Genomic DNA, 27,050 nt, shown 5'->3' with positions numbered 1-27,050 from the left:
CGCGTGCAATAGACGTGGACATCCCCCTTCCTAAATCTTCACAAGCTAAGTGAAGCCAACAACAATATATATATATATATATATATATATATATATATAAAATGATTGTGAAATTGTGTGTCTTTCTATGTTTCTGTAAATAATGTCATGATATAGCAAAGAACATTATCTTGTTAATCTAGAAGTGTAATCTGTCATTAAGGTGTTTTTACACTGGTGTCAAAAGTGTTAATGATTAACTTTTCTGTCAATAATAAATGCATTTCATATTCTGCATGTAAGCATTAATAGTAAAAGGAACCTTCGCAAATGGAGAAGAAAGAACAATTCAAGATCTTTATTTTGTCTCAATATATTCCACATTTTGAAGCAGAAATTGTTTACTACTTTTCCTAATTATGCATACTATTTATTCACGATGAATCTTCATCAGCATTAATCAATTCATTAACACCAAAATAATTATAAAATATTCAGATCTGTAAGAAAAATGAAAACAATATATGTATTTAAACTTCATTTACATAAGGCAAGCTCTCTCTCTCTCTCTCTCTCTCTCTCTCTCTCTCTATATATATATATATATATATATATATATATATATATATATATATATATATATATATATATATATATATATATATATATATATATATATGAAATAAATAAACAAGGACAGGGTCTACATGTAATGCCCATGGTCTACTATTGCTGAAAAACTTTCACTAAAAGAAACAGCTGATGGCACCACTGCCACAACAAGAAAAGTTACTGATATGTTGCGCTTTCCACCAATATAGGCCCAACAAGACAAAAGTGAGATGTAGACAGAATGCTGAAATTTCATATGATTACACAGTATTATAAATTTACACAATAAATAATAAAGGAAGGAACAACATTTAACTGACCGTAGGCCTGAATTTGAAGTGCTGTAAAATATAAAGTATTCAGGTTGTTATTTTTATCCCCATCATATGAAATCCTTGAAATCTGACTGCATAAACATCCAAGATGGGAAATATAGATTTTGGCTGGTAATACTGACAATATTGGCTGGTAATAACTGACAATATTGGCTGGTAATACTGACAATATTGGCTGGTAATACTGACAATATTGGCTGGTAATACTGACAATAACATGCTGCTGACACTTTCAGAAACTCTAAACATAAAAGTATATGGTTTTAATTGCTTGCAAGGAATCAGAAATGTTATTCTTCACTCACAAATGTAGGTTAAAAATTTCTTGGCATGTGGTGGGGTGACAGCAGGTACTTAGCTTATGATAGCAGAAAATAACTGTAGGGCTTTAACAAAGATGGCTGATTCTGAGAAATGACAGGTGGTTGAACCTGGGAAACACTGGTGTAAAACCAGAAATGATGCAATGAACACTGAAGAGTAATTCAGTTTTTCTTCTGGACACAAAGGTCTGCAAATAAAAATATACTGAATTTAGCAGTTGCAAGCCTCCCTAAATACATAAATTCTATGGTACTTATAGGACAGCCAAATGCCTACAAATACTACTGTATGTATCAGACAGTCCCAGGAGGCCTACAAATACTACTGTAAGTATCAGACAGTCCTAGGCCTACAAATACTACTGTATGTATCAAACAGTCCTAGGCCTACAAATACTACTGTATGTATCAGAGAGTCCCACGCCTACGAAATTCTACTTTACACATTTGACAGTGCCAAGCTTACAAATTTTACTGTATGTGTCAGACAGTCTTGAATATAAAAAATTCTACTGTACATATTAAGCAGTCCTAGGCCTACAAATTATACTGTAATTATCAGATCACCCTAGGCCTTTAGATTTTATTTTATGTATTAGATGGTCCTAGGCCTACACAATTCTACTATACATATCAGACAGTCCTAGGCCTACAAATTTTACTGTACATATTAAGCAGTCCTAGGCCAACACATTCTACTGTACATATCAGACAGTCCTAGGCCTACACAATTCTAATGTACATACTAAGCAGTCCTAGGCCTACAAATTTTACTGTAATTATCAGACCACCCTAGGCCTTTAAATTTTATTTTATGTATTAGATGGTCCTAGGCCTACACATTCTACTGTACATATTAAGCAGGCCTAGGCCTACACAATTCTACTGAATATACCTAACAGTCCTAGGACTACACAATTATACTGTACATTTCAAACAGTCCTAGGCCAACACATTCTACTGTACATATCAGACAGCCCTAAACCAACACAATTCTATAGCAAACATAAGACAGTCCTAGGCCTACACAATTCTGCTGTACACATTAAACAGTCCAAGGCCAACATATTCTACTGTACATATCAGACAGTCCTAGGCCTACACATTCTACTGCATACATCAGACAGTCCTAGGCCAACACATCCTACAATGCATATCAGACAGTCCTAGGCCAACATAATTCTGCTGTACATATCTTACAATCATAGGCCAACACAATTCTGCTGTACATATCAGACAATCATAGGCCTACAAATTATACTGTACATATCAGACAATCATAGGCCTACAGATTATACTGTACATATCAGACAATCATAGGCCTACAAGTTATACTGTACATATCAGACAATCATAGGCCTACAAGTTATACTGTACATATCAGACAATCATAGGCCAACACAATTCTGCTGTACATATCTGACAATCATAGGCCAACACAATTCTGCTGTACATATCAGACAAAAATTGTCATTCTGGTTTCCACTTGATAAGTCTACTCTCCTCAAGTTTACCCATTTTATCAACTTCATATGTGTATAACATTTGAGGAAAGGCGTCTACCTATTAAGCCTGCAACCGACTGATGAAAGATCAAGACCACATCATAGTACATAGTACATAGTACATGTATATGTGACTAATTTTCATTCAAATAAATCTACCTTTCATTTCATAAATTGGAAATAAATAAAATTCTGCTCATTAAGCATTCGATACAATAGAAAACACAGCCTAAACCAACATGAACAATTTGAAGGGACGGATGCAATAGTGTCCAAAATGAATTTCCAAGAATCCAAGATAAGACCGTTTCTTCTTTGTAACTGATGAGTGTTGAAACCATCTCTGATATTCTTTAGCAATGACAAAATTTTCAAGTTGGCCAGCCATGATGGATATAAGATTGCCATAAAATTCATTTAGGACCAACTAAATATAATAAAAAATCTTTTGGTGAAAACCCAGTGTTGATATGTCATTCTAATTAAGAGCAATGACAACAAAATTTTCAAGATGAATGCCATGGTGGCCATATTGGATGCTGCATTGGCACCATTTTATGTAAAACCAACTAGACATAATATCTTATCAGAAAAAGTAGCGATAATATAAATTTCAAGATGGCCACTGTGGTTGCCATATTAGATGTCTGAGCAGCACCAATTTAATTTAAGACAAACTAGACCATGGAATCAATGTGCCTGAAATGTTTCAAGGCAATTTTTCTTGTAGTTTTGGATAAGTAGTAAAAACAAACTTGAGCTAACTCACATACGGAGAATGGACAATGGGCCATCCCCTTTTGCTCTATCACCAGTAGAGATAAAAACTGACTAAAGGTGACTTTCATTTAGCCTTGACGACATGTGGAGCTAGAAGATCTGGGTCTACAAGTGTTTTCTCTAATGGAGCATCTAGCTTGTATTCATGTGCATTCTGGCGACGCTGTAATCCACGCTGACTTCGCTGCGGAATAGGGAGCTCAGAGTGATGTGCAGGCAAGGGTTCCGTAAAGAAATAATGATGAAGTAAAGCCTAGAGTACAAATAGAAAGAAATACAATAGCATACTGCTGAAAGCAAACTGATGTACTTTATGAGGACAAAGTGGACCTGAATTAGCTGACTTAGCCTGCAGAAAATTTGAACATGTTGTCTGCATGTGAAATATAAGATTTGATAAAATCCAGTGATGACTAATATAAGCTACAAGAATTATCACTAACTGTTATGAAAGTCAAAACAGTTACTAGGAAAATTCATTTAAAACAGAACACAAACTAAACAAAATCAGAGTATTATTTATGGGTAAAAGACCAATTATGAATCTGATAAGAAAAAAGAGAATCAGTATTTTGTGTGTGTGTGTCTCTCTCTCTCTATATATATACATACATACATACATACATACATACATACATACATACATACATATATAAAATGCTGACTTACATCTTTAGCAGAGATTCTGTCTTTGGAAGGGTAGACAAGGAAACGTTTTAGAAGGTCCACTGCTTCCATTGAGGCATCAGGAACAACTTCTTCGAATGGAAGAGGAGGATTTTCTGGAAATGTGATCTTGTTGTAGTCCGGTAGTTCTGACATGCCCTATCAATGACAACAACTATTAGCATACTGTAAATTTCCTATACTGGCCCCAACTGCAATTAATAGAGTTTCCTCTAGCCAAATATTTTGCTACCAATAAGGTCATCATATTATTAAGTGAACATCCAATCACTGACAATCTCTATAAAAATGCCACAATATTTTATCCCAATGGTATCCAGTTTAGATAAGCTTTACTGTATACCTTATATACTTGCTTTTAAGTCAAGTCCAACTGCAAACATAGACCCTGATTTACCATCAATAATGCAATGGCAGATCAGGAATTATGTTTTTTGTTCTACTGACAAGCTGTACAGGTCGAGATTTGCCAGTGGTTTATGAGACAGTAGATCTGGGTCTGTGCAGTTTACAGTTGGACACAACTTTTAAGTGAGTATATATGGTAACATTAAGACACTGCATGTTTAGATACAGTAGTCTCCCTTACCCTACTCTTTGGTGTCATAAGAATTTAAAAACAATTTCAAAAACTGAAGAGTATCTGTCTGTACAGATATGCAGTGTTTGGTACCAGTATTCATAATAAATAGGTGTTTGGTATATGTAATAATCAAAATATTTTTTTCATGTATATAATATTCTGAAGTGATGGCAAGAAAAGAAAATCAAAATTCAATGAGCAAACTATTGCTCTGGATAAAATTATGCATGTTCCTTGCTTAATGGATATTAAACTGAATTATTCCGCCCAATTGTCTCAAGTATCAAGCAATGTAACTTTATACACATTTAATGCAGATTTTGCAAACATGGATTTCAGTGATGGTATATTTGTTGTTGCAGTTCATATGATTTTATGAGATGGGGTCATTTTTGCCATCATAATAGACTTTACAATCATCTTTACACAATAAAAAAAAACAGAAAGCATCTTCAGTCATGTCCCTTTGAACTTTACTGCAACCACTAATATTCCCATTTCCAATCATCAATAAATTTTGGGTGATAGTTCGGTTGCTTGGAATTTGGTGTTCTGGCATTGGCACACTTAGACATCTTGACAAACTTTAAACACCTATGTCAAACGTTTGATCATGCATAGTAGAGACTAGAATCCTTCTCCACAAATTTAAGTATCAAAACAAAAGCATACATTGTAGAAAGAATAAAAGTAACATTTACTGATGTATGCTAGTTGAACTCTTTAGAGTTGACTGGCATCATGTCCAACCCAATCACATTATCCTGACACCAGGCTGACCAGTCCTAACACTAACCTCTTAATGCTGAGCACCAAGCGAGGCAGCTGCTAGTACCATTTTTTATAAGTCTATGGCAAGACTTGGTCGGGATTTGAACCCATGACCTCCCACATCCAAGGTGGATGCTCTAGCCACTTAGGCCACCAGAGTGGTCTCAATAAACCTCAAACAATGAAGCCTGCTGACCACACCAATATGATCAAAAGGTGAAATTAGCAACTATATTGTCTTGCACTTCCTAGCCCAGTTCATAGATATGTGATCACAGGCAGTATTACCATAAATATACTACACTGGAAACAAAATGTGAAAAAGAAATAGATTTTTTTAAAAAATTCCACTAATAATTTTGCACATGTATGAGATTTCAGTAGGTGGCAGTAGGCATGGGAGACACCCCTAAACTTGGGAGAAAAACCCTCCCATGTTAACATGTATGTAAATTATGGAATGGACAGTGATCCTGTGAAAATTTACAAAATTGAAATTACTATAGTTAGTCATTATTGTTAAGAAAAAGAAAAAAAGCATATGAATTACAAAAATACTATGAATTCAACTGCTGAATCTCTGCTTAATTTGTAACTTATATATCATAAATGCTACAATGAAAAAAATAAGTACATCAAAGACAATATAATATAATATAATATAATATAATATAATATAATATAATATAATATAATATAATATAATATAATATAATATAATATATAAATAAACAACAGTTCTTTGACATGGTGAGTTGGAAACACCACCCTCTTGAAATGTAATAAAATATTTTACTATGTTCTCTTTGATCTATAAAGGAATGGTTTAATGAAGATATGTGTTTGCGATTCAAAGTTCTGTACCCTATGAAAGGGGGAAACTTAATTTTCAATATTCTTCTATCTCTCTCTCTCTTTCTTGCTTGCTCAGTAATTTCCCCACTGATTGCCTAAATGTTATGTCTAAATTGTTTTCAAGGTTTAAAAGAATCTGTAATGATTTAACTGATTGTAAAATTCTTGGAAATTTTTTAGAATTAGCAGCATGGCCTACTTGGAAAGTTCTTTATAATACTCCTGACACAGATCAGTTAGAAAGGTCCCTATTTTATGCATCTTTCTTCTCTTTGAAATGTGAAGTCATTTTCTGTTTCTGATGACAATTTCTAACTGTATACTGAACAAAATGCATTATTTTTACTTGAAATGACTGTGCAATGAATTCATTTCTACATTAGTGTAATGTTGGCTTGTAGTTCTACAGCGTAAGACCTAAACATAAATATCAGGGCAAGTGTCTTATGCTGTAGGACAAGTAGGCTTGTATCATATGTAACAATAAACTGAGCCATGGTCAAGGGAGGTAATGTAGTTGATAATTTTGGACAGTCTAGTTTGATATCAACATAAATGCTTACTTTTGGGAAATTTGGTTGAAATAAATATTACCAGAGAAAAAGATTTTCAATCAACACATAATGTTCTATAAAATATAAAAAGGTCACATATTTAAGCTGTTTCTATATTCAACCTTTATTCTTGCTATTAAACAAGGTCTTTATAATATAAAGTCCAAAATGCACAAAAATGTATTCACAAAATTGTTGTTGTTGTAGGGTTTAACGCCATTTTTCAGCACACGATAGGCTATACATGGTGGCCAGTATTAATGGTGAGGAAGAACCCGGGAAAACCCCAGAAAGAACTATCGACCCATGAGAAGCTACTGGCAAGCTTTCTCACATACCCACATTAGCCGAATCCGAGACTCGAACCCACACAGACAGAGGTGAGATGGCAGTGATCCGTAACGGAGAGTGCTTTAGACAACTCGGCCACTTGGGAACCCTTTCACAAAATTGAAACATTACCATAATGGCCTGAAAAGCTAAGTTTGTCTATGTATGCATACAATATGCTACCCAGATTTCATTTACCCATGTTAAGTGGGTTCTGTGCAATCTCTGGGTGCATATAAATGTGACATATGCAGTTCAATCAAATGATAAAATTATTTTTTCTTTACAGAATGTAAACATCACTGCAAAAGTTAGGTTACTATGATACCCATCTCCAAAACTGTCAATACATTTTACAAATTTCATGTTTGTTTATTCCATTTTCAGTTGTATCTATAGTGTTAGTGCTAATTTTGTATACATGTGTATTTTTCCCATTATTTTAAATTAAAAAAATTCTGTCACAAGTGTACAACTCTCAAGACAGCATTCTTAAAGCAACAGGGAATTTAAAAAATTCACCTCTTTCAGCAAAGAATTTTGGACACCAATGAAATGGAAGAATCACTGAGCTATCAAGCTCCAATTATATGTCACCAGTTGTAATTTAATTCTTCTATATTTAAAATGTCAAACATAATTTTAATAATCAGAGTTATGGCTTGACACATAATTAATATTAATTTCACTCAATAACATGAATGAAGTCAAATGTTCCTGATTTTACTGTATGTCATCCTATTTTGTTAAAGTTTTACTGTTAGGGCTCAAAATTAGCATTTTTTTCCACTAATGATCACCACATTAATTTATTTACTGACCCTGCATAAACTTCACTAATCTTGCCAAAAATCAAACAAAAGCCATTTCATTTTCTAATTCAGCATTTAACATTCACTGACATTGTCTCAAAACAATAATGTCTGTATTTCACAAGTAAAACTCATCAAAAGTTAATAGCAACTGGTAATAGTTTTCACTGCTCCAATGATTCATCAGCAAAAATCACAAACTTTAACATTAATTTTAATCCCTAACATGTCATGTTATTTACTTCAAAAGAAAATCTTGAGATGTTTTTACAGAAAATGGTGTGCTGATGGGTAGATGAGATTATCAAATGCTAAAACCATGAGCAGTCTATGAAACTTGCTTCATCATTCATAATTCCTTACTTACAGGCCAAATCTTCTCACTGGGAGTGCCAAGAACTCTCTGAACACAGCAAAGCTGCTTGATGTCGTTATCACCCTAAAAATGTCAAACAAATTTTAACACAATAATAACATAAAATAATACTTTACGACTGTTGAGAAAACTTTTTACATGTAAATAATGCATAAATGGACTTATGCAATTCTTTAGACCCCCACCATGTACCATATATACTTACTTACAAGCTGAGTTCAACTGCAAACTGCACTGACCTGGAACTGTTCACTTATTGTGTGCATATGCTATACAATTTCTTACAGCCCACTATAAACTGTTTCAACATGCTTTCAAGCAGAGTCTGTGCAAACTGCTCAGATCCAGATCTGCCATCACGTAATAAACTAATGCAATAATTGTTTTAGTAGGTAGGTAGGTAGGTACAGTAGGTAGGTAGGTAGGTATGGTAGGTAGGTAGGTAGGTATGGTAGGTAGGTAGGTAGGTAGGTATGGATGTATGTATGCATGTATGGATGTATGTTATTGTTATCTCAAAAATCTTTTCTATATAATGACTTAAAGTTTATGCATGTTGCCAATAAATATTAACATAACTTTGTTCATCACTGAAAAAATAAAATAAAATGTTCTGTAGTTTGTGTAAGCCATAACACATGCAGATTGAATATTGGAAAACATCTAAAAACATGGAAACAATCCATTGCCAACAATCCTTTAATTGCCTATACATACTGTATTACAACATAGATGTAACGTTTGATTTGTAACTAAATTAACATACATGTACCATATACACTTGCTTCTGAATTGGGTTCAACTGCAAATAACAGGGACCCTGATATGCCACAGCATAATGCGCAGGCAGATCAGTTTCAATGTTGTTTGTTCTATTGATTTCTCCTAACAAACTACATAGACCATGATATGTGAGTACATAAGCTGGGTCTATGCATCTTGCAGATTGATCCAACTTAGCTTATTAGTCCATTACATAGTAGCAAATAAAATATAAAAAGAAAAAAAAGTGATTTTAATTGCCTTATTTTCTTCACTAAGTCCCGACCCCCCCCCCCAATTATCATTAATAATTCTAGTGCCACCTAATTCTACTCTTCAGGATTAGAAATGAAAAGAAATCTATACTTACAGGAAATAATGGGGAATAATTCAGAAGTTCACCAAATATACACCCTACAGCCCTAAAAAGATAAAATGATCATATACATGTATATTATTGAGTCTAACATTCAACATATAGATACTGTCGTTCAAAAAGGAACATCACTGGAATACAATTGGAACTCTATACATTTAGACTTGAGATAGAATTTTTAGAACTATTTGGGGTTTAATTCACAATACTGTAAGCTCTTTTGCATTGTTCACTTTGTATTCTAAAGAAATAAATTATTTATTGAATTTTACAAAACTTGTTGGTTTTTGATCTGTCATAACAATGACCATCTGTCATTTACAACCACAACTATCATGCAAAGATCAAGTTTATTATATAAATTCACTGTTGTGAGTGACTACCTGGAGAATGTGACCAGTAATCATGATTTCTGACAAAAGTAAGCAATTCAACACTGCTATGAAAAACTGCATTTCAAAAGCAGAAAAACACCACTGACCTTTATTTATTCCTTTGTAATCATGACTGCTTAGGATGGTCTGTGGGCAAAGTGCAGATTGTTCTAAACATCACTGCATTGCATGAATGGAAACACATATCGTTTTATTTAGTCCTTTGAAAACATGATTACTTGGAGGAGTTTGTTTAAAACAAAACTAAAGATGAGTCTGGCTACTAGTGTTATGTAGACAGCACTGTGTGCCACAGATGTACTGCCACTGTGTGCCACAGACGTACTGCCACTGTTGCCACAGATGTACTGCCACTGTGTGCCACAGATGTACTGCCACTGTGTGCCACAGACGTACTGCCACTGTAGTGCCACAGTATGTAAATTCCTAACTACGACTAACTGCTCCTTCTTGAAGAAAGTCAACCCATGAGACTTGCCATTAATGGGATATTTGTCTTTGTCTTTGATAAGTTATTATTGCTTTCCAGAGTTGATTGTGAAAGGTTCATGTTCTTTATTGCCTTTTGATGTTACAAAATTATTAAAATACATACCAAGCCATCATTTGTTCGTCATAGAGCAGGAGGTTACACCCTCTGTTTACTGAGTGAATCTTTTCATGTCAATGATGAATTAAGCCTTTTACTTTTGTCTCTAGATAAATTTATTTGTTAAATATATATATGATAAATTTATTGTTTCTGAATAAGTTCATTTTTTTTATCTTATTCATTGGTACATATATATTCCATATTTACCCAAAAGCCTGAACAAAACTGCTACAGTTCAACTTATGTAAATTGTTATCATAGCTAGCTGTACAATTCTTACATTGTTACACTTGACGTAGCTCTGAAATTTATGGACCTTTTACGTTAACTTATGGACAAGATAAATAAATGTTACTTTGATTTTGAAGTTCATATGGAAATATATGAATAACTAATCTTCAAATATAAATGTAAATGTTTATGACATATGTAAATCTATATTTTTATACAAACTTATTTTTGGATGAAATTAACACAATATTTTAACATGATCTATGAAGAACAAGAGCTAAAATGCATGTACAGTAATTCGTGGTATTTCTCATTCTTAAGCCCTGTTGAATTTTGACTTTCAAAAATGTTCATCTTGCACAAACCTGATTTGAGTGACCACCTGTCTTGAAGGACCTCTTTTTGTTGGGCTGGTCTCTCATGACAAGTTTTACTGAATCATGTAATTCAGCCAGGATTCAACTATTATTAATCAAAGAAACTAATCATTTGGGGTTTTCTGGCGCAGGAGTGGCAGTATAGGATTGGGATAAAGGAGAAGTGGTTAACAACCCTCTCAGCTTATTGATTGAAAAATAATACAGAATTCTATTTGGCAAGTGACAGCAAATATTGTTAGAATATTAATGCAATAGCAGAACTTTAAAGTATACTGTCATAATTTTTATATGATGTACATTAGGAAGCAAGATCTAAATAAATATCTTGAGAAATTCCATCAAATCCTGATTGATTTATTGTCCAAAGATGAGCAGTTTTTGTAAACTGACTACCAGTTCAAGTATTCTTAAAATTAGACTGGATATTTGTGACTCTGCCCCCACTTTTCTTCAAGGAGCTTTTTCTTACTATTTTGGATACAAATTTACTTTAATTATTTACATTAATTACTGTTGTTCTACTTGACATGCATAGTCCTCTGTAAAAAATTAAATATCAAATATACAATCACTGTTTGGGGTATTTCTTGCTTAACACATTAACCCCTGTCGACAAGTTTACATGGCTGGAGATAGTAGCCTACGCCGAGCTCTGTAGCATCAAGGTCATGTATGATACACTAAAGTGGGTGGTATTATAGAAAGGTAGATAGATGTAGCCCTACAATGATACCAAATAATCTGGAAGTTCTAGTTGCACTACTAAATACAGAGGGAAAAACCTCATTTTTTTGGACCTGTTTTTTTTCCACCTAAAATTCGCCTGTGGTCAGAATCTGATTTTGTGTCTGGATTTTAGACTTTTAGGTCTCAGATCTAAGGCAGACCGATATGAACTGCAAACAGACAGAAGAACCTTTGCAAAAAGTAGGATAAGATGGGCATTTGGAATAAAGAGTGGTCTTGATATGAAAATAATGGGTCCGCTAAGCAAACAAAAAAAACAAAAAAAAAAAACAAAAGCACTCAAACTTTTACCCTTCTGCTCATGCATGAGCCAAATAGCCAATGAAAAACGATGTTTCTAAGACAACTAGGCATTAGGTTAGTTGAAAATCACCTGGAAGCTGACGTGTTAGGATGTATTCAGAAATAGATTTCAAAATGTGTTCCCTACTCGAATTTCAGGCAAAAATGACAAAAAGCTCCAGGGGTTAATGTGTTAATATGTATAAATCGAAGATCATTTTACAGCATCACTAAAACCCCCAGTTTTGCATGCCCCTATCTGTTGTTGCACTGCCATTAGGATATGAATCCAATATTTTCTTCAGTTTACTCGTCTTGATATTAAACAATATGCTATAAAAGCTGATGGCACTTTGTTGACCCTGATCATTGTGTTACGATGGCATTTCAATGTATTGGTACTTTGTTGACCCTGATCATTGTGTTATGATGGCATTTCAATGTATTGGTACTTTGTTGACCCTGATCATTGTGTTATGATGGCATTTCAATGTATGGGCACTTTGTTGACCTTGATCATTGTGTTATGATGGCATTTCAATGTATTGGTACTTTGTTGACCCTGATCATTGTGTTATGATGGCATTTCAATGTATTGGCACTTTGTTGACACTGATCATTATGTTATGAAGGTATTTCAATGTATTGGCACTTTGTTGACCCTGATCATTGTGTTATGATGGCATTTTAATGTATTGGTACTTTGTTGACCCTGATCATTATGTTATGATGGCATTTCAATGTATTGGTACTTTGTTGACCCTGATCATTGTGTTATGATGGCATTTCAATGTATTGGTACTTCTTTGACCCTGATCATTGTGTTATGATGGCATTTCAATGTATTGGTACTTTGTTGACACTGATCATTATGTTATGATGGCATTTCAATGTATTGGTACTTTGTTGACCCTGATCATTGTGTTATGATGGCATTTCAATGTATTGGTACTTTGTTGACACTGATCTTTGTGTTATGATGGCATTTCAATATATTGATACTTTGTTGACCCTGATCATTATGTTATGATGGCATTTCAATGTATGGGCACTTTGTTGACCTTGATCATTGTGTTATGATGGCATTTCAATGTATTGGCACTTTGTTGACACTGATCATTGTGTTATGAAGGCATTTCAATGTATTGGCACTTTGTTGACCCTGATCATTGAGTTATGATGGCATTTCAATGTATTGGCACTTTGTTGACCCTGATCATTGTGTTATGATGGCATTTCAATGTATTGATAACTTTGTTGACCCTGATCATTGTGTTATGATGTCATTTCAATGTATTGGTACTTTGTTGACCCTGATCATTGTGTTATGATGGCATTTCAATGTACTGATAACTTTGTTGACCCTGATCATTGTGTTATGATGGCATTTCAATGTATTGGTACTTTGTTGACACTGATCATTGTGTTATGAAGGCATTTCAATGTATTGGCACTTTGTTGACCCTGATCATTGTGTTATGATGGCATTTCAATGTATTGATAACTTTGTTGACCCTGATCATTGTGTTATGATGGCATTTCAATGTATTGGTACTTTGTTGACACTGATCTTTGTGTTATGATGGCATTTCAATGTATTGGTACTTTGTTGACCCTGATCATTGTGTTATGATGGCATTTCAATGTATGGGCACTTTGTTGACCTTGATCATTGTGTTATGATGGCATTTCAATGTATTGGCACTTTGTTGACACTGATCATTGTGTTATGAAGGCATTTCAATGTATTGGCACTTTGTTGACCCTGATCATTGTGTTATGATGGCATTTCAATGTATTGGCACTTTGTTGACCCTGATCATTGTGTTATGATGGCATTTCAATGTATTGGCACTTTGTTGACCCTGATCATTGTGTTATGATGGCATTTCAATGCATTGGTACTTTGTTGACACTGATCTTTGTGTTATGATGGCATTTCAATGTATTGGTACTTTGTTGACCCTGATCATTTTGTTATGATGGCATTTCAATGTATTGATAACTTTGTTGACCCTGATCATTGTGTTATGATGGCATTTCAATGTATTGGTACTTTGTTGACACTGATCTTTGTGTTATGATGGCATTTCAATGTATTGGTACTTTGTTGACCCTGATCATTGTGTTATGATGGCATTTCAATGTATGGGCACTTTGTTGACCTTGATCATTGTGTTATGATGGCATTTCAATGTATTGGCACTTTGTTGACACTGATCATTGTGTTATGAAGGCATTTCAATGTATTGGCACTTTGTTGACCCTGATCATTGTGTTATGATGGCATTTCAATGTATTGGCACTTTGTTGACCCTGATCATTGTGTTATGATGGCATTTCAATGTATTGGCACTTTGTTGACCCTGATCATTGTGTTATGATGGCATTTCAATGCATTGGTACTTTGTTGACACTGATCTTTGTGTTATGATGGCATTTCAATGTATTGGTACTTTGTTGACCCTGATCATTTTGTTATGATGGCATTTCAATGTATTGGCAATTTGTTGACCCTGATCATTTTGTTATGATGGCATTTCAAACTGGTAATTTGAAAACAATGGCATTATATTATATTGTTTCTATTTAATTATTAACCTCTTTAAAGGAATTTGTATACACTCAACTTTGGCCAAGTACCAAGATTTAAGAACCAATTATTTAGAGTTAGGGACCAATTATTTAATGATCAGATAGATGTAAATACTGTTTTTCCTTTATCTCAAAATAATAAAAAATTCATGATTGATTTAGAATTTTCATGAATCAGAGCAAGAGTAGTTTTTCTCATGTCATTTGAGGGTCATATTTTTCCCCCAAAACAAAAGACCCTTGGAAAAGTAATGGTTGCTCCCTGACATTACTGATATTTTGCTTCAGCAACATCATTATAATGCTGATGGTTATGACGATGATAATAAAGATAATAAAATCAAATTGTAATTATGTTGTGCTGATTGCTCTACTGATTCATCTTTCAATACTTTCTCAATGTAATGGTCATGTTTATATTCATTGTTGACTTGTACCTCTGGGGGATACCCAGATATAACGCAATGACATCACTACATCTTTTCCTAAAGCACCTAAAGTGTGGACCATTGTGTCACAATGGGGTTTCAATGTATAGTGAAGAAGGAACATACCACAAATCGACTCCTTCATCATACTTTCTGGCTCCATAGAGAAGTTCAGGTGCACGGTACCATCTGACAATGAGAAGTATTGAAGAATGTAGTAATAAAACTTTTTTTTTTTTAAAGTGCATTTTGACAGTAAATTAAATATATTAGCTTCATTTAGTGCATGAATTAAATTCAGTTTATATGTATTTGCCATTTCAGGATTTAGTTAGAATCAAAAAATGCTGATAAAATTATTTGAATTTTTTAATATAAAAATTAGTTTTAAAAACAAAGAATTAAAAAAAAAAACTAAAAATACTTTTTTTAAAAATTACATTCTTACCTTAGAACAATTTATTTTCTAATTCTGCAAGTCTTCAATAGATTTGAAAATCTGCAATAGTTTAAACAAAACAAAACACGCTGGTATAAGTTGGGGGGGGGGAGAATGAGTATGTTGATTGAATCACCAACCTAGTGGCTACTTGATGACTGTATAATCTGTTTCCTTTGTTCTGAAATACTCTTGCAAGACCAAAATCTGCTATCTTCAGATGACCTGTAGAACTGATCAGCAAATTAGCTGGCTTCAGATCCTGGTAAAGAACAAAACAAACCTTATTTTCGGAGAATATTTTAGCTATTACTGTTGGTTTATTCCAATCAAAGAATTACATGCAGTTATTGACTAATTAGTAGTGATATAACATTTTATGAATATGTATCGCACCATGGAAGTTTCTGTGACAATATACTGCATTAATATCTGTAATACATATTGAGACATGAGTGATAATACATTAAAATGACAGAATTTGAAGATGATATCCCAACACATATTGAACCATGACTGTGATAATATATCTCTGTAGCAACATTTGAAGGTGGTCATGTTTCACAAAATACATATTGAGGAAAGAAAGAAAATTGAAAAGGCTCATCTCTTCAAAATAAATATACAAGATTATAGCACTGTTGTATTTTGTTTTTGGTATTATTATTCATCTACAAGACTTTAATGATCAGACTGGTTTCACTAGACTTTACCATAATTATCAGAATATTTTCACTAGACTTTACTTATCAGACTGGTTTCACTATTCAGCAAGAGACAACACTCATTTTAGAAACAAAATTTCAGAATAAAGTTTTTAGCTAGATATGGCTGTGTGAAATAATAAATGAATCATATATGCTGAACATAAGGTATGAATAATAATTTCTAGACTTAAATTCAACATGAAAAATACAAAAAAGGAGTTTCTCTCCCACACTGCTTTGCTAATAACAAAATTGCACACAAAATCTTAAACGTAAACCCTCAACTGCACTTAAGGTAGCATATGGAAATATTTCAGGGGTCCAATAATTCAAAGGCATTATAAAGTTAATAACAAAACTGTATACATAATATGTACAAATGTGTGATACATGTATCATAGTACAGTATGTACTGTATTGCCACCCAAATATTGTGATAAATACTGTATCAAGCAGGCAATATTCATCAAAACTCAATAGTGCTCAGCAGATTATTACATTGTTCATCTATTCTCAATAGTGCTCAGTAGATTATTAAATTGTTCATCTGTCCTCAATAGTGCTCAGCAGATTATTACATTGTTCATCTGTCCTCAATAGTGTTCAGTGAAATATTGCATTGTTCATCTGTCCCCAATAGTGCTCAGTAGATTATTGCACTGTTCATCTGTCCTCAATAGTGCTCAGTAGATTATTAAATTGTTAATCTGTCCTCAATATTGTTCAGTAGATTATTGCACTGTTCATCTGTCCTCAATAGTGCTCAGTAGATTATTGTATTGTTCATCTTTCCTCAATAGTGTTCAGTAGATTACTGCACTGTTCATCAGTACTCAATAGTGCTCAGTAGATTATTACATTGTTCATATGTACTCAATAGTGCTCAGTAGATTATTGCACTGTTCATCTGTACTCAAAAGTGCTTAGCAGATTATTACATTTTTCATCTTTACTCAATAGTGATCAAATGGTTATTGCATGTACATTGTGCTAGCATGTAAAAAATCCCCATTCACTTTGTCAGCTGAGATAAACCATTTTGTTTTCCTTCTGCCATATAATTCAAACAAACTTTAAACTCTTTGATCAATAAATATTTAAAATATTCATCACCAATTTTATTCACTCAAGAAGACTATATCCCATCTGCATTTGTTTAAGATAAATACTTTGTTTCAAACAAGAGTTATCTTTCCCTGGGAATGCCACATTACACTCCTAATATAGGATTCATCTTCAATGTACAATATAAATGTAATGAGTAATGAATCTGGTGAAGAGGGCAAACTCTTTTAGCAATTCTCTTCCTACAACAGCCCTTGTACTGTTTTACTCAACTTACACATTAATATGTCATTTATAAGAGAGAGAGAGATAGTGTCCACCTCAGATGCAAGAGGTCAAGGGTTTGAAACCCGGCCAAGTCGTATTGAAGACTTATAAAAATGGTACAAGCAGCTTCCTCGCCTGGTGCTCAGCATTAAGAGGTTAGTGCTAGGACTGGTTGGTCTGGTGTCAGGATAATGTGACTGGGTGGGACATGATGCTACATGTCTGGCATGATGCCCCAGTACTAGACATCACTATAAACTGCCACGCTAGAGACACTCTAGTGATATGACTGAATTTTTTTTAAAGCTACACTAAAAATCTAAATCACACACATGAACACACATAAGAGAAAGAGAGAGAGAGAGAGAGAGAGAGAACTTGTTCATGAAAATGGAATGGGATGTACCAAGAGAAATGGAACCAAGATGACCAGACTGCTGACCCAATTTTTTATTCTTTTTAAAAAAAATTATCAATAGACATATTTCTTCCTTTGTGATGAACGTATTCTATGAAAGATACAGTGAATCTGTCTATGAGAGTCACAAATAAACACGTGATCTTTATATACAGGCAACTGCTATACAGAGATGACTGCTATACAGGATTGACATTAGTAATAAAATGAGGAATGCCAGGAGTTTGGAACAAAATTATTCTGTGCAAAATATTCTCAAGATAAATGCTAGTATTAAAATGAACTTACTCTATGCATAATATTATTCTCATGACAGAAGGCCACACCTTTGAGTAACATCAGCATGTATGACTTGACCTGTGCCTCAGTCAAGGGTTTCTCTGTGTTGCGTATCACCTCTGAGAGGTCAGACATCATGTACTCAAAAACCAACACCAGGCTGCTGCCTTGTGGAAACACCTCCCTAAGCTTCACAACCTGTAAACAAGCAAATTCAATGAATTTTTTTCTCCCATCAACCACAAAAGTTCACAATAAAGAAATCTGACAATGACCATTAAGAAAAAGCTGTAAAGGTATTGGGCAGACATGGAAAGTAACCAAATTTGATTACCCTGCTGCAAAAGCTATTACATGAAAAGTGCAAAAGAAGAGTTTTAAAAAGTGACCAGTGACCTTGACATTGAAGATAACACCATGGTTTGAAAAGGCAGGGGACAATAATCTCCCAAAATTAGTCCTACAATTGGGACATGTTCAGCAATGGAAAAATAAAGCAAAATGCAATCAAAAACATCTGCAGACTTTCAGAATACATGTAACTTTTTGTTTTAAAAATGAAATCATATAACATCACAAAAAAGAAAACATTTTATTTTGCAGACACAATTTGATAAGTGTGCATTTTCCCAAACACACACACACACACACACACACACACACACACACACACACACACACACAACCAAGTGTTAGTATTTGACTTACTCATCTGCCATGACTGGGCGATTTCCAACTTTTTACACTGTTATCACTGCATCTAAATTTTGTATGCCAAAGTTGATTTTTGGAATAAAAGATCAAAGGTAATCTCATTGTCAGTCACAGTGATCCTTGTGTCTACTTTGGAGCTGTACTTTCTGTTGTGATGATTTAAATTGTCAAAGAAAACTGTGCGTAAATCTAATGTAATGATTTATGTTGTTAAGGAAAACTGTGCTAAATCTAAAGACTTCTTGTATCCTGAAGAAGCCATTTTAGGTTTTTTTTCACAGTTTGGTTGCATTTTTTCTTTCACAAATTTTGCAGAGCACTAATTATAGAAATAAATGCCAAGACAAAAATCCCTTACATACCTTTCTTTTAACTCACATGAACATGCCTAATTGTATTTATTTAGTCTTTGTTGTTGTTGTTGTTGCTGGGTTTAACGCCATTTTTCAGCACATGACAGGCTATGCATGGTGGTGAGTATTAATAGTAGAAGAAAAACCCGGGAAAACCCAAGGAAGAACCACCAACCCACGAGAAGCTACTGGCAAGCTTTCTCACATATCCACATTGGCTGAATCCTAGTCTCGAACCCACGCAGACAGAGGTGAGATGGCAGTGATCCGTAACGGAGAGAGCTTTAGACCACTCGGCCACTCAGGGCCCCATTTTAGTTTTGGAACTAATGCCAAAAGTGCAAGACATGACAAAGTTTTCCACCAGATATGTCAGACCTTGTCATGTAAGATTACACAATTTTGTTACTTCAATCATATGAAATATGCATTTTTATGAGTCTGGGGTTCCTATCAACAACATAATTGATGGCTAATTGTTTGATTCGGTAATTACCATCATTAAAATATCATTGTATTCATGCCTTACATTTTTATAAGGGCAATTTGATGAATAATATAAATCAAAGACTCAAAAAAGGTTCTTAACAACAGTTTGTGCAAAGTCATAAAGGATGCTGCATTTAAATTCAAGGCATATTGGGAGACTGAAGGCAAGCTGTATAGTGGCAGTAATTTTTCTAAACATGATAAGCCTTGCATGCTTAAAATGCATGGGGAGAACAATGTGCAGGTATAAATTTAAACGTTCAAGTGGTGAACAAAAAGATTGTACTGCATTGTCAACTTACATATGGATTATCTTCTATCTCCTGTAGAGCTTTGATTTCCCTGAAGAAGAAAGGTTAATGTTAAAATGGATGTTTACTTGCATAGTACACATTTTAAGTAACATGACTGGTTACTTTCATCTGCTTTTATGACAGTTATATTGCTTGAGAAACAGAGGTACACAGTCTGCTGAAAGTACAAATTCATTGATCAAAGAAAGTTTGTTCAACCGATTTAAGTGATAAGTTAAAATCAAAATGAGCTCCCACAACATAAAATCTAAATGATTTTGACAAGAATCTGACAATGTAATGTCTAAGGGATTTTGGTTGTATAGTTGATAAGATTGTATATATACGTCTTTGCAACTTGTATACGTTCCATTATATTTAATGGAACGTTTGTCCATGTTTCTATATGTTCATCTACTTTGTCTAGGATGTGTTTAAAGTTATGGTTCAAGGAGTCTATTAAATCCAAATACGGTAAATCTTATATGATTTTCATTCATTAAAAGAAGTAATAATAAAATGAATTAATAGTATAGTGCTAATGTATACCCTGACCTTTTGTGAAATTATCATATACCATACTGTACCTGAAGACTATCATTGTATTCTGGCATATTATACAAACAACAAAACTGTCATGGTTATGAACTGATTTTATTCAATGTCTCTTAATAAATGAATCATCTTGTGTTATGGTTGAAAAGAAATCAAGAGTTCGAATTTACTCCATCCTCACCCTCCTTAGTCAGCTGATAAGCACTCATCCTGGTGCTGTAAACCATTGTAGTATTATCAGGACCTAGCTTGGCCCTTACAATATCATCTGAATGTTCTTTTCCAGCTTTATTATTTTCATCTGGTCAGACATTGTTATGCTTGCTCCAGATCAACTGTGATTTTAAGCCTGTGTCGCTTTATTGATACATTGCAATGTCAAAGTAAAGACACCAGCATATATTATAAAAGTATGTAATTTTCACAGGATAAATGCCAGTAACAGGCATTTGAAAGAACTCCAACTGTCTCAGTTTCCACCATCTTTCATTCTAATTGATCCATTTTGATCAACTTCAATTCTAGAGAACTACACATGGGTGCCATGAAAAGGAAGATTGCTGATTGGCCAAAAGAACTGGAACATTTCAAAGTCATTAATCCAACTAGATTTTTACCAATTGCTGCTATCAGCACATTATCTGCTTGATAAATAGATTACAACAGTAAGCAATGCATGAAAGATGGTGGGATTTGGCTGAGACACTTAAATTACTCAATTCATATCTAGACTGGCAACATTTTTCTAGTAAAAAGTAATTACATGCTTATAAAAATATCTGTTTGCATCTTCCTTTTGACATGTCAATGTATCAATACAGCTTCTGTCTTAAAAATATCACTGACCTGCAATAACAATAAAATTGCCAGTCCAGAAGAAAAATTGCACACATTCTGACATTCTTTGTCTCCTAACTTCTAAGATATCTGACTTATAAAGATAAGTGATAGCTGATTGAAAAGGAATCCTTCTCCACATTAAAATGCCAAATAAATTACTGAAACGTGTCACTGTAAATGCAAACACAATTAGGAAATGAGGGCTAAGTGTAAAACTGCAACATAAATTGCTCATAATATTTACTCATTTTAGTATCAGACTTACATCATGTACCTGCATGCAAACGCAAAAAAAATCAATTTCGTTGCAGTAGGCTCTCATGTGACAAAAAGTAGGCAAATCAGGCATAAATTATTTATAACTGAAACACACCCAATGGTAAGCAATGTTCAACTTTTGCACTTGTTAATGCCAGAAAATGCATTCCGCTTTATTATCAAGGTGCAATTATGCATATATTCGGCCTAGTGTCATGCATGTAGTAACATTTTATTGGCACAAGCCGATTTTTACTCGATTAGGATGAGTGGATGAGTGCCTTTCCTGAGCCCAGTCGCATCAGATTCTTAGTTGGTGATTACTCATTTCATATATATATATACATACATATATATATATATATATATATATATATATATATATATATATATATATATATATATATATATATATATATATATATACCCCCACCCACCACTCTGTTGGCCTAAGCGGTTAGCGTGACTACATCAGATGCAGGAGGTCACAGGTTCAAACCCTGGCTGTGTCATGTCAAAAACTTATAAAAATGATACTAACAACTGCCTTATGTCCCACCTAGTCACATTATCCTGATACCAGGCCAACCAGTCCTAACACTAACCTCTTAATGCTGAGTGCCTAGCAAGGCAGCTGTTAGTACCATTTTTTATAAATCCTTGGTATGACTTGGTCAGGGTTCAATCCCATGACTTCCTGCAGATGAAGAGCTCAGCAGTGGTATATCCTAGTCTTGGTCAACAATGACGTTTATTCTTTTATATTTATGTAATGGCAGATATAAAACAAACATCTCTGTGACCAAAGACTATGGAAATCCATGTCATTCCAATAGCAAAAATATTTTTTAGAAAATTTCTAAAAATCATACAAAATTATTTATTTTATTAAAATAATGATTGACACTGAAACTTAATGAGAGGAAAGAAGGATTCCATGCTGCTTCAGGAGGGTCTATGATCACAGAATTCATGTAGTCTTTAAGAATAAAAAGAATGAATGAAGGGACAGATTCACAATAGGTGCTATTTAGGCTGTGGTACTCTCATCCAGTCCATACCATTCTTCTTTACATCATCATTTCAGACAAACCTGCAACCCTATTAAGACTTATCACACCCACTTCAACTCCATTATGATCTTTCCCTAGATTGTATGCATCAAGAATGATTCAGTGACAGACACATACCAGTCAAGCGTACTGTGTTATTTATTGGCTTTTAATCCCAAATCATTTCCTAGCAGTATATTTTTAAGAAAAAAGAAAAACAGAACAAGCTGTACACAGTCCTTCCTCATATTTTCGCTGCAGGGGATATCTGCTTACCTGAGAGCAGTGTTTGGAATCCCATCATCAAGTTTTCGTAATGACACCTTCTTAAGGGCAACCACTTCACCACTCTATAAGGAACAGTAATAATGAATTGATCTCATCATCAAGGGCAACCACTTCACCACTCCATAAGGAGTAACAGTAATAATAAAATGAACAAATAATATATTTTACAAATAAGTTAACCAAAAGTCTGCATGGATATATTCAAACCTCATCCACAGCTGTCAGATAATGAGCTATACTCTCAATTCGAGTGAAATGAAGTTATTTTAATCATCATCATCATTTAGTGGGAAATTGGTAAATAAGATTATAGGACAACCAAAATGGTCAACAATGGCTGCCATGTGTCTGTCATTTTTTTAAAAACCAATATTATAACTGAAATGGAATGAAATTCTTGAACTATCAATAACTGACACAAAAATAAAAAAAGACATTTGTTTTCCACCCTTAAATGAACTGTCCCCAACACAGTGGTTGTGTCTATGTGTGTTTCATTACATATCTCTCATTACATAGATCTACACACTGTGTTAATTCAGTATTTTGAGCTAATAAAATTTTGCTATTTCATGCTTACATGTAATCTCACAAGGACAAACTGTCATGTATTTCTTTCATCCATCAGTCTTAAGATTTTTATTTGATTCTAAATTAAGTTTATTTGTCTTCTTTCATAATATAAAAAAATCAAGTACCTATAATTCTTTCTGAGTTTGGGTTCTTGTTGAAAAAAAAAATATTTAGAATTTATGGGAAAAACAGTAAATTTAAAATCTTATGGCTTATAGTGTTGGAAGAATTACCTCAATATGTTTGGCTTTTTTAACAATTCCATGCGCCCCTTCTCCAATGGTCTCAAGAATTACATACTGATCCATTGTTCAGCTAAATGTCCTCCTGGAAGAATAAAATATATATATATAGTTCATAGTTCATAGTTGCAAGAATATGAAGGCATTATATAATTGGTACTAAAATTCTGATTTTCAGAATAATTTCATGTCATTTATTTACTCGGATACCTTTGTAATTCCTTTAACTACAGGAACTATTGACATTATAAGCACTTTTTAAAAATCATAAGTTCTTTGAACATCCAATTTGAATTATTTAAATAATTTTTTCATATTATGAATTGTGCCAGAATTTGGTACATGGCTGAAATTTAGTACCTGTAAAAAATGAAAACTGGTGCTTTTTCATGTTCATTACAAAGATTGAACATTGCTACTACAATGTTTGTAAGAAACTGTATTCAGAGCCTTAAAGAATTCTTATGAAAATGTGCATTTTGTAGTGTGGACAAGATTATTAAACAGTAATAATAATAATATGCATATGTGTTCATCTATTACTAAATAGCATGCTGGAAAAACATACTATATAACATTTGTGGATAAAACATTCAATGTAGATAATAATTTTGTAATAAAGTTTTTAGAGCTAGAATCTTATATGATTTCTCATATCAAACTTTTATTTTATTTAACACTTAAATATTTTAACATGTGTATTTTCTATATTCTATTTTTCAAGAAGCCATAAAGAAAGATTTTTTATTAGTGAGCAAAAATGCAACTATATGCCAACTGTTCAAAAAAAGGTGATTCTCAATTGCCAGTAGTTAGTGTCCAGTCTCACTCACCAGTATTTTTTGTAAAGTGCTTGAGCATACAGTCATTTTACTGTCATGAAGCACTATGATAACTTTTCTATCATATCACACATTTTCCAGAAATTCAAAACTTGCAAAACACAGCTATTGTGCTATTGATAATTGGGCAAAACATTGAAATAAAGGTGAGCACATAGATACTTTTGTATTAAGCTTTGACAAATCTTTTTAACAGTGTCCACCATGAATTGTTCAAGAATAAATTATTTCATGATGAAATTGCAGGCAAAGCTCTATTTTATTATTTGTTTTTCCAGAACAATGTGTGGTGGTAAATAGTTGCAAATCTGACTGGTCCAAAGTAGCTTCTACAGCACCCCTTGGCACTTGTTCCAACACTTTTCTCCTTGCACATTAATGACATTATGAATTAAACTGATTCATAAATTTGCCTCTTTGCAGATAGCTGCCTATGCTACAGTTTATTCAAATCCAACATGATGGCAAGATACCAAGATACTACAAAATAAACTAGGACAGTGGGAATGAAAACTAGGACAGTAGGCATGAAAATGGGGCATGCAATTCCAGCCTTACTGCAAACAACAAGAAAGAAATACCATAAAACCTGTATGTTGTATTCACTGGAAGGTACTTCCTTGGAAAACATCCTCAAACAAATAAAATATTTATGATTCAAAGTTAATAGTTATCTAAAATGGAACCTTCCTATTCAAGAATTATCCACCAAAGTAAATTGTACTTTAGGACTATTAATTTGTACCATATGAAATTGTCCAGAAACTGCTAAGGCATTAGCTTTCAAGGGTTTAGTTAGACCTGTTTCAGAATATGATTGTACAGTTGGAACCCCCACTGAGAATTTACTAGATGAAAGTTCTAAAATCCAAAATGAAGCAGCTAGGTTTGTTAAATCCAAGTATGACTATGTCTCTGGAAGTATGCCTCAGTACTGAATAAGCTGTCCTGGAAACCATAAACCAACACAACCAGAATATAGATTAATATTTGTCGACAAAAGTTTTATACCTAGCTTCATTTTAATCAAACCAAAAATAACCAGTCAACATGAAAACATCATCAACAAACAAAAAGTAGACATCAACATAAATATACTTATCTGACAGAATACACAGGAACTAATGGCTAAAAATTTAGCTTAATTTCCAAACAAAATTAAAGATTGGATGTGATGTGATGTGATTTGGATTTTTAATGTAGCTTTAACAATTTTTCAGTCATATCGCTACGATGTTTGCAATGTGGCAGTTTATAGTGATGTCTAGCACTGGGGAATCATGCCACAGACATGCAGCATCACAATGTCCCACCCAGTCACATTATCCTGACACCAGGCCGACCAGTCCTAACACTAACCTCTTAAGGCTGAACGCCCAGCAAGGCAGCTGTTAGTACCATTCATTTTAAGTCTTTGGTATGACTCGGCCGTCAATTGAACCCACGACCTCCCGCATCCGAGGCGGACGATATAACCACTATGCCACCGGAGCGGCCTCATCAAAGATTGGACAAAATTTCCACGAATATGAATCACTACTGCTAATCGTCAGAAAATCAAAGTGAAAACATCACCAACACATTTATTTACCACACTCCCCCCCCAAAAAAAAATGTGTGTTTTGTTGTAAAGATTGACGATGCGCACTGCAACAATGTCATTATAGTGAAGCACCAAAACTAATGAAAATCAAGATCAAGTACAACAAATTAACAGAGTCGAACATTGCGTGAGAAATTTTTCTAGCTCCTTATTAATAAAAATGGCACATGGGCATACAGAAAAACCAAATAAGATTTCAAAATATGTGCCTAAAAGAAGCACATTTTCAGAGAAATCAAAATCAACGATAACTGGGAGTTCCATATAGAACTATACGATTTCCATTATATATACGTTATAAAGCGTAATTATATGGATTTAATGTCTTTTATGTTACATTTAGTATTCAATATGTAGTTATTGGCGATATCTTTAGCAATCCGAGGTAAAAAGTATTTTCTTTTTCACATAACAACGAAGCAGGTGCCTGTAAACAATCTGCGGTACACTTTTATTATCATTTCTACTGAAGAGTAGCCGAAG

The 27,050-nt window shown here is 33.7% G+C and overlaps 1 protein-coding gene across 1 annotated transcript; it reads right to left on the bottom strand.

Moving 5' to 3' along the window:
- Nucleotides 1-322: 322 nt before the first annotated feature.
- Nucleotides 323-27,015, bottom strand: LOC149803890 (cyclin-dependent kinase 20-like). The gene is made up of 11 exons (XM_089953704.1): nucleotides 26,905-27,015; nucleotides 24,114-24,207; nucleotides 23,296-23,369; nucleotides 20,324-20,363; nucleotides 18,475-18,663; nucleotides 15,870-15,991; nucleotides 15,417-15,479; nucleotides 9,635-9,686; nucleotides 8,494-8,565; nucleotides 4,204-4,359; nucleotides 323-3,787 (listed from the first exon to the last, which is right to left on the bottom strand). Exons 2-11 carry the CDS (start codon nucleotides 24,186-24,188, stop codon nucleotides 3,599-3,601), a joined length of 1,032 nt encoding a protein of 343 aa, XP_089809830.1. The 5' UTR covers nucleotides 24,189-24,207; nucleotides 26,905-27,015; the 3' UTR covers nucleotides 323-3,598.
- Nucleotides 27,016-27,050: the final 35 nt, after the last annotated feature.

The sequence above is a fragment of the Sinohyriopsis cumingii genome, chromosome 3, assembly GCF_028554795.1.
Source record: "Sinohyriopsis cumingii isolate HCF-2022 chromosome 3, ASM2855479v2, whole genome shotgun sequence".
Lineage (NCBI taxonomy): Eukaryota > Metazoa > Mollusca > Bivalvia > Unionida > Unionidae > Sinohyriopsis > Sinohyriopsis cumingii.
This window is presented reverse-complemented; position numbering and strand designations above follow the sequence as displayed.

What these genes read in the sequence shown, in the direction of transcription:
- LOC149803890 (XM_089953704.1), bottom strand. Translation starts at nt 24,188, where the DNA reads ATGGATCAGTATGTAATTCTTGAGACCATTGGAGAAGGGGCGCATGGA. An exon ending in ATTCCAAACACTGCTCTCAG is followed by an intron (nt 20,364 to 23,295) that starts GTAAGCAGATAT and finishes TTTCTTCTTCAG; the next exon opens with GGAAATCAAAGCTCTACAGG. An exon ending in GATGAAGGAGTCGATTTGTG is followed by an intron (nt 9,687 to 15,416) that starts GTATGTTCCTTC and finishes TTATCTTTTTAG; the next exon opens with GGCTGTAGGGTGTATATTTG.